This window comes from Styela clava, chromosome 12 (assembly GCF_964204865.1).
Source record: "Styela clava chromosome 12, kaStyClav1.hap1.2, whole genome shotgun sequence".
NCBI classification, from domain to species: Eukaryota; Metazoa; Chordata; class Ascidiacea; order Stolidobranchia; family Styelidae; genus Styela; species Styela clava.
Window position 1 is genome coordinate 13,649,389 of NC_135261.1, and position 9,334 is coordinate 13,658,722.

At 35.2% G+C, this 9,334-nt stretch overlaps 1 protein-coding gene across 1 annotated transcript; it reads left to right on the top strand.

Annotated features, from left to right (window-relative positions):
• Positions 1–772: 772 nt before the first annotated feature.
• LOC120329814 (uncharacterized) lies at positions 773–7,086 on the top strand. Its single transcript, XM_078118589.1, has 6 exons — positions 773–943; positions 2,588–2,718; positions 3,343–3,434; positions 4,850–4,918; positions 5,866–5,949; positions 6,337–7,086. Exons 1-6 carry the CDS (start codon positions 842–844, stop codon positions 6,486–6,488), a joined length of 630 nt encoding a protein of 209 aa, XP_077974715.1. The 5' UTR covers positions 773–841; the 3' UTR covers positions 6,489–7,086.
• Positions 7,087–9,334: the final 2,248 nt, after the last annotated feature.

Here is a 9,334-nt window from a genome sequence, read left to right on the forward strand (position 1 = left end):
AAAATTCACTCAACATCAGACGCGATGGACTGCTCGAGACGTGGCGATCGACGTGTTGGCCTCCCCTGGCCTAGCGCAACGATTCTTAAGTATATAAATAGTAGATTTGTTAGGGAAATTAATGCCAAAAATATTATATTGGCCAAATACTTTTTATAATTACGTCACCCTAATTGGAATAGCCACATTCTAAAGGTGAAACGTGACTATTGTTAACACAATTGCAAAATTGCACACAAAAGTGTGATTGAATTGCTCGACTCCTTAAACTATGAAAGTCATTTAAATCATGATATAAGATATCGAACGTCAAAATTATATAAAAAAATGAATTATAATTAATTAAATGCCATGCTTTGGATTTACAATAACATTCAAACGAGAATATCGGTCAGAGACCGAAGATTTATCGATCGAAAGTTAGGGGATCCCCCAAAACAGCGCTCTTACTCCATAGTGACACCTTGTGTCCAATCACTAATTAATTAATAACTCGCTAGTTATACGACATAATTCATCGAAAATCAATAGGCTCCTGGTACGACATATGATGAATGCACATGCAAAATCTGGAGCAGATTCAATCTCGCTTTCGTGAGATATCGCGTGCATCTAACAGACAGACAAACAAACAATCAATCAACGGGCCAGGATGTAGAGCCGACACGTGCGGATGCACGACGTGTCATGAATCACTGTGTGCAATTTCTCAACATACACAAAATAAACGTATAAACACTTTATAATCAGAAGGATTTGAATCGTTTTCCATTCGAGAAGGAGAGACCGCTTGAACAGACGTAAATATTTTGAGTATAGTCTTCAAGCAAATCAGTGCTTCATGATGTTTATCCTTCTTGCAATTGTTTCTGCCTTCGCTATGACGACATGTGCAAGTACTTGTATATTGCCTGAGATAACATGTGAAACAGCATGGGAGCAAGTGAGTAATTTATTTTAAAAACAAACGAAGAATAAAAGTTAATGGAGGCATATAAATCCAAGATTCCAGTCGTGTTTATACACCAAAAACCTTGATAATAATGTTACGAATGATTTTTATGAATGTGGCTGAAACTAGCATAAAGGTAATCACTGCTTAAAATAGAAAAAAAAATAAGTAACAGACCCGATAATTTGATACATACATGTATATTGGATAAAACTCATCGGTCGAATCTGATGCCATTTATAACATGATATGCATTGACAGCCAATTCATATGCATATAAAGCAAATAAAGTGCATACATTGCCAGTCGTATATAAATAAATAGCCAACTTATTACTCAAGTTATATGCATACCTTTTGCATGAAATCATGTGCATGCATGTACAGCCAAGTGTTTGTTATCATAGATATTGATTAAGATTTGAAACGTTTAGAAAAATATGAACACCCTACAGCAAAACGTGATCATGCTACTTCGACAAATCCTCGAAATAATTTTTAAAATAACAGCAACTTGACACTAGTGTAAAATAAATATAATAAATTGGTGTGGCTCAAGATCTTCAACGTTCTTTGCGTTCCGGTATTATAATTGATATTTTTCTCCCATGCCCGAACGGATTCATTCATCTCATGCATTCAACACTCGCCGCAGACTCTCACTACTATTTTTTGAAACTTACTAAGTTCCGATGGTCTGCCAACCCCTTTGGGGAAAATTTTCACGCATACGGTGTGTCCCCTTTCAATTCGTCACCTCATCATTTACGGGCGCCCCGGTCCGCATATGGTTAGCGAAAGCTTTTTATGCGGTGTTACATAATAATGTCTTGTGCGCTTGAGGGAGCGCATGCGATAATACCATTTTTTACAGCATTTTCCAACAAAACCGTAATGAAATCAAAAAAATGATTGGGAACGGCAATTAAATAATATAGACAAATACATACTTATTTGTGGCCAACAACCCAATAGGCATTTTTCTTGCATACCGCAAAGCGGTGTCAGTGTCCTCTGTACAAAAAGGACATTTTAAAAACCTACCAGTATTTTGGCAAAGCAATGTTCAGCTTGATCAAAAAAAACTATCTATATCCTAGCAAATCTTTTGGAATAAAAATTACCAAAAACAGGCAACGTTTTTCACTCTCTGAATTTGTGAAATATTTTGAAAATATCAATTTTAAAGATTGCGCCCAATTAGGCTTGTCGCAGGCAATAAGTGAGACAATTTTTCTTAAACGTTTTTAATCTTGTATCAATTTGTTTATGCGTTTATATTTATATCAATATTATGATACACTTTATAGCAGGGTGGTCCAAGGTTGCGAGAATAAAGGGTCGCATAAAATTTCGAGTAAGCCTTGCAGACCGCAGTCGGGGAACACATAAAAGTGATCAAAATACTCAGAGTTTGGTCTGCTATCAGTGGTTTTCAAACATTCGTGTACCGTTGCCCCTATAAACCACTCAACACATTGTCAACTTGCCGTGGCCTCATCATCCATACTAAAAAAGGATGTGCTAGGGCTAGGCCAACGGCTTCTGGCGGATATAGTCGCAAATGCAACTGTATCAGAGATCTTCAGCCAAAAATAAATTTACAGTTTCACTAAAGTCTGGTATTTCTGTTCAGATGCCTGATAAGTTATACCAGGTATTCGACGGCAATGATCCGTTTGACGAAGTAACATCATGTCGAACTTTAACGAATATACGACCTATATGCAACACACAGCAGATGAAAATAAATTTTACGAGTTACTCGTAAGTTCATTATAATTTGCCAAACTTTTATTATGAATTTACAAGTGTTTTGATTCACACAAGGAATTTTTTAATATTAATGGTATGGCGCTACAGACCTTTAAATATATCAATTTCAAACTTTTTTGAACGCTGCCAAACATGGTTTGTCTTAATCCTTAACATTTGTAATATCTCTTATTCTCTTCTAATATATGACTATTGGATAATTTAACTCTCAGTTTCAGCCAAATCAAACGTGCTATAGTAGAATGACTTTTTTACTACAGTTACACAGATTAAGATTATTCTTCAGCTATTTCTGATTGTGTGTAATTGTGTGCAAGATACATGAAGATATACATATTGCGAAATGCAAATATCATATCCAATATTAGTATCAACTATAATCGTTTTATACCAATATGCATGGTACACAATAATATGAATATGCACAACAATTATAATGGCACATCCATGAAAAAGTTTTGAAAGATAAGACTTTTTTGTCATGTTATATATTTTATCATGCATAGTGAAAATAACTAAGAGTGACAATATGTGATGAAATCTTGAAGAAAATTATAATGTATATTTGCATGGTAAGCTAATTAAATCGCACAACAAATATTTTTAACATTTCAGTGAAACGTTTGGTCATGCCTCTTTCGATGGCGTTTTTCAAAAGAAAGACACAGGCACCTACAAAATAATCATATCGGAAGAAGCTCGTGAAGGTATGAACGACCTTGGTCGTCTAGTTCAGGGTGGTGCAAGGTTGTCGGCCTAGCCGTCTAGACTATTATTTTTGTATTGTTCGCGGACCACAAAAGTGCCAAGAATAGGTTAACAGTGCAATACAAAGCAAACACTTTTATTGTCCAAACACATTGATCATTATTTGTCATTTATCAAGCTAAAACATGCAAAAACCACTACATCTACATTTAGTATAAGATTCCAAACTCTTCATAACGGAGAAAAGGAAAAAGAAAATACTGTTTTAGATTTGTCACCGACACTACTTGCATTGTGGTATCTCCCCTACCATATCGAGTCAAAATCTGTTTGAATTGGTCAGTTTATTTTCGAACTCATGTTTTCAAAATAACTTACAAATAACTGCAGATTGCCTAATTTTCGGACATTTTTTGAAAAATTGTTTAGGCTGGTTGCAAAGAAACCTATTGTTTTATATGAAGCCTATTTTGTTATCATATATTTACAACCAAAGTTACCAATCTAGACAAGCCAAACACATTAATCAACTTTGCTGGTTGCCTTAGCTAGCCATAACACTAGTAAATTCAGTGACGAAACTATCAAAAAAATTGGGTCATTTTTATAACGAAACAACACGGAAATGCAAATTTTTAGTTACCCGCCCTCAAATGCTACACGGGACACATATAATGAAATGAGGCCAATGTCGCCCGCGGGCCTGGGTTCGGACGACGCTGGTCTAATTTGCAGTAGGATAGTATATGGTGGAATAGTAGTAGACTAGTTGAATAGTAGCATACATTAGCTGATGATCAAATCCATGGAATGGCCTATTGTTTGTCACAAGACAACATATAGCTGTATAATTGCTGTTTGTTTTTGTATATTCCAATAGCATAATGCGCACAGACAAAATTTTAACTATTGTCAAGCTATCTGACTGTCGCCCTCTTTTTTTACATGGTTCATCTGTCTCACTATCTTTCTTCCCGTCACTCGGGTAATAATGAATTTTTATTCTACTCATATTGCTAAAATTGTTTCATAATTTTTTTTATACTTTCGCATATGCGACACATATATACATGAAGTAGGTTCCATTACATTTGAACCCACGTACATTTGAACCCATGACAATTGCATCTGTATGCTATTGCACCTATGGAATTTTTTTTGTTTCACGGATAGTTAAACCAATACTAACCCTAACCCATGGGTTTTAGCACCCGCATATAGATTGAACCCGTGGATATACGCATGGGTTCAAATGTACATGGGTTCAAATGTACGGTCACCCATAAAGTATACAGTGGAGAAAGAATTTTTTGGAAATGATGCAATGTATAAAATTAGTTTTGTCGTGTATACTAATAATCAGTATTATAAATTATCATAAGAAATTATTTTATTTTGAAACTCTTTTCGTCAGACCTGATACTTCATGACAAATTCATTGCTGACGTGAAGAAAACAGGGAACGCCGAGGATTCTAATGAAGGTGGTGTATAGTAACCAACATATTTTTTTTATTGAAATTGAGAAATGCACTATATAAATCAAGATGAACATGTCAGTGTCATTTTTTTGATTAAAAGTGGCCTACATTAGATAACACTGCAATTGTCTGAAATTGGTTGGTGAGCGAAGCCGTAGCTGTATTTGACGGCTAAATTCCTCAACACATTGTTCCTAAGAGGTTCATTGGGGCGACTGTTATTTACGTATAATTAGAAAGTTATTTTTTCATCTGTTTTTACTGGCTGTTTTATTCGTTTCTTTTGTAATAAATATGGTAAAACAACAAAAGTAAAAGTTAAAATTTGCCCAATCGATTCTTATTGTCAAGTCATTACGTGAACCACACTTTGACGGCGGGAAGTCCAGCTTCTCGAGGTACTTAACGCAGGCCGCCGCCGAGCCAGGTATATTCTTCGTTATTGGACACGATATGTACATTTTGTTAATATGTTGTTGGTTTTTGTTCTTGGCATTTTTTTTCTCATTGTTATGAAAAAAATCACCTTTCTCATCAACTACTGGACCGATGACTTCAAAATTTTCAATGGTCAAACATTGTATTTTCCATATTAGATTATTCTTTTTATTTCTTTCAAAAAAATTTTGTGGCATCCATGGGATCCTTTTTTTTCACGTCACCAAAATTGAAAATTTCGCACCGTGTCGTGGTTCCGTGATCACTTCGCAGTAATCTGGCAGTCAGACTGTCTGTACTGTAAAAGATTTGATGCTACTTAATTTTGGCCGTTGTGTGCATATATTTGAGCATCGCTTTGTTGTTTTATTATTGTTGTTAAAAAATCGCTGTTCTCACCAACTACTAGACCAATTGCAAATACGGAAATATTGATAAAAAACAAGCCCTCGATTCAAAACGTGGTGTTTTTAAAAAAGAAACTAAAACAAATGGATTTGAACTTAATTTAGAATTCAATTCATTCGTGGATATGGATCATGTCTTTTATTCATGCGATGGAAAGGTGCTCATTCATGTTTGGTGCAGTGACAACGGTAAGGACTTTATATTATATAGATGTTCATAAAAGTATTCAGAAAATGGTAAACAAACTTAAAGAAACATGGCTCGTGTTTAAAATTCCCATTTTGTCTCTGTATTTTGCAATTAACTTGAATATGCCGAAAAATGATACTTTACAATTGTTCCGAAATAATCTCATAGAAAAATAAATGAAGACTGAGAAAACCTTTTTCACAAATAATAGCATGTTTTATACTTCACTCTGAGCGCCGCTAGGAAATCTCTAAATGCGTTGCATTCAGTAAATGAAGTAAATACAAGATTTGATAGTCCCAGACGATACGCTATTGTCTCTTTTAAATTACTGCATTGAATCACAATACAGCATATTTTGGCTAAATTTTCTTGCACATTGCTAGGAAGAGTGGTTCAAGTGTTCAAAGGGAGTGCAAAGTCGACTGCTGAAGATGCTCTCTATGTTCACAATACTTTTGCCAAGTGGAAGAATGGATGGGAAAATGTAGAGCTTTACCCTTCTACATGCTCGCTCCAGCCTGCCAGTAAATTTTGAATACTGAGTTAGATTTTATGTGATGCTAAATTATTAATAATTGCCAATTATTATAAATTATTGTTAAACACCAATGCTTTTGTTTCATACAAAAATAAGATATAAATAATAGGATTTTGTGCATTTAATAAAAGGTTATTGCTTTTAGATCTATATATATATATATATATATATATATATATATACAGTGTTAAAAAAATACATTTATCCACCATTGAGTGAATGTTTAATCTGAATACTGAGTTAGCTTTTATGTGATGCTAAATTAAGAATGAAACCAGCATGCCAGTAAATTTTAAAAAAGAGCAAGCAACATTATCAATGTCAACTATTATTAAACACCTATGTTTTTGTTTCACATAAAAAGAAAATATAAATAATGAAGATTTTGTACATTTAAATAATGAGATATTGTTTTCGATCCCCATATACGGTGCTAACAACAATATATTCATCCATCATGTTTTTTTTTAAATTGTTTCTAGACTATGGAGTCAGACTTAAGTGTACGTTTTTTGTATATGCATTGCGTTGATAGCAGTGAAAAAATATATTTCGTTCCGCTAACGCCGCAGCACATTTAATGGGTACCATGGTTCAAAATGTGGTTTGCGTTGGCACCGTTGAGGAATAAACTTGTTAATAGCTACTAAAAGCCAATCTGCAATCTCTGAAGCGCAGGACAACCGGGTAGCAAAAATATGGCATAGTCCGTGGCATATCACGAATGGGTTCTCTGAATGAGTCCCAGTCATCTTTCTCATAATTATGAGATGTCCGGTGGAAAGATGACCTGTGATAAGGAACGGATTTTGTTATTAACTGAAGTTGCAACAAAACGTGGTACGAAGTATCGAAAAGGGGTTGAGCAGAAATTGGGGAAACAATAGCTGAATCATGCACAAATGGAGAATTGAAGGCGATGAGTTATCCGGATATCGAGTTAGAAATGTGAAAATTTGGGAAGGGATTGTGAAACAGAGAAATTATTCAATCTTTTACACTACCGTTGCCGTAGTTTATGAAAAATCTTCCGACTTTCGCTAACACGGAATCCGCTGACAAGCGGTCGCCAAACCGTTCCATGTAATTTTGATGACGTCATCACACAAAATGTTAGAATGAAAACGAATCCATGAAGTCCACAGATATTTTTGGACAGAGAGTGGACCTATGGATCGTTTCTGGACATGGGGTTGTATGGATCTTTTGGTTATTATATTGTTGTTGTTCTTTATCATGTTATTTTTCTTCCTATAGTTATGAAAAAATCGCTTTTCTCTCTAATTACAGAACCAATTACTTTGAAATTTGAAGTTGTTAAAGATGTATTTTTCGCTTGAAGGCTATTAGTTTTATTTATTTTGAATATTTCTGTGAGATCTATGGCATTCCTTTTTTGTGTGCAATGACGTCAGCAAAATGTGCGCACCTTGTGGCGGTTCCGCGAACGCATATCAGCGGATCTCGTGCTCAGCGAACGACGGCGGATCTCGTGCTTAGCGAAGTGGCCAGTTTTTTATGGGGAACGGTAGACTGTGAGACCAGATTTGGTAATACAGAAGTGGTATTTCAATTCATGGTGAAACTGAATCAAGAAGAATCATCATCAAATGCTATGAATGTCCGCGTACCGTTACTTCGGGGCAGGTACTGGTAAGCTACCGCATAGCCTATGCTTTTGGGAAGTTTTTTATGGGGAATGGTAGACTGTGATACCTGATCCGGTAATACATTGGTAAGTCGGATCCCTTGGTATTTCAATTCACATTGAAATTGAATTATTAAGAATGGATCATCGTCTAGCTCTTTTGTTTACCTTTATTTCTTATTACCGTTTTTTCTTCTTGTTATGAAAAAATGTTTTTTTCTTATTACCTACAGGTTTCCTTCGAAATTTTTTCGACGGAAAAAATGTTTTATCATGGAAAAAGAGTCATGGGGTCACAAAACATTATTTAATGTCTCCAGAAATGATGTGATTGTATTTTCCATGAGCATTATCATTCTTGATAGGTATTCCGCAGTACTACAACTACTGTAGTTGGCCTATAACTGCTTAAAAGTCTGAAATGCAGTAGATGAATTGATGAAATCATAGCTGTTAGTCGCTTTGGGTACACATTTTCAACTTTTAGTCATGGTGTAATAGTGTTTTCCCCCAATGTTTGTCCTACGTTTCAGTACAATGAATTCACTGTTCCCAAAACATAATAGTCACAAGCAGGCTATTCCGAACACTGTGCAAATTTTGGATATTTTCGAACAAAATTTTCAGTTTAGTTTGTCAAGCAAGCCTTCATAAAAGCTCGCACTCTTTATAAATATAGTCGGGCATTTCAATGTGATGGAAAGAAAAAGTATTTTTAAATTGAAATTAATATCATTATGCAAATATAAAACTAGGTATTGTTAAGTATATTGCTGGAGAATGCATACATCACGATTTGCGACTCGTCTTTTCAGACTTCAGAGTGACCGAAAACCTCTTACAAGCAGTGCAATTTTCGCACGGATAATTTTGTTGAAATCTCCGATTGCTTTCGTAAACGCAACGTAGCTGTTTAGGCTAAATACATCTTTATGTCGGCAGGATATATTTACGCCAGGTTTCCCAATTTAGAAGTCTTCGGTGACGAAGCGCTAAAGACATTAAAAAAGAGGGAATACGCAACCCATATTTCCGATTTCCAACGGAGGAGGTATCCTAAGACTGAAAACGGTTTACGGAAACTAACAAAAAACAACAACATAAATTTTGATTCTGGAGCCCCACGGCAGTACTTTTATGCCAGATTTTAAGATTTTTTTCGGTAGACCTGAAGACATCTAGCGGCACACCAGTG

Coding starts and splice junctions, on each gene's coding strand:
- LOC120329814 (XM_078118589.1), top strand. CDS start 842: ATGATGTTTATCCTTCTTGCAATTGTTTCTGCCTTCGCTATGACGACA. Junction 3,435..4,849: donor ATCGGAAGAAGCTCGTGAAG/GTATGAACGACC, acceptor TCTTTTCGTCAG/ACCTGATACTTCATGACAAA. Junction 4,919..5,865: donor CGCCGAGGATTCTAATGAAG/GTGGTGTATAGT, acceptor AACTTAATTTAG/AATTCAATTCATTCGTGGAT.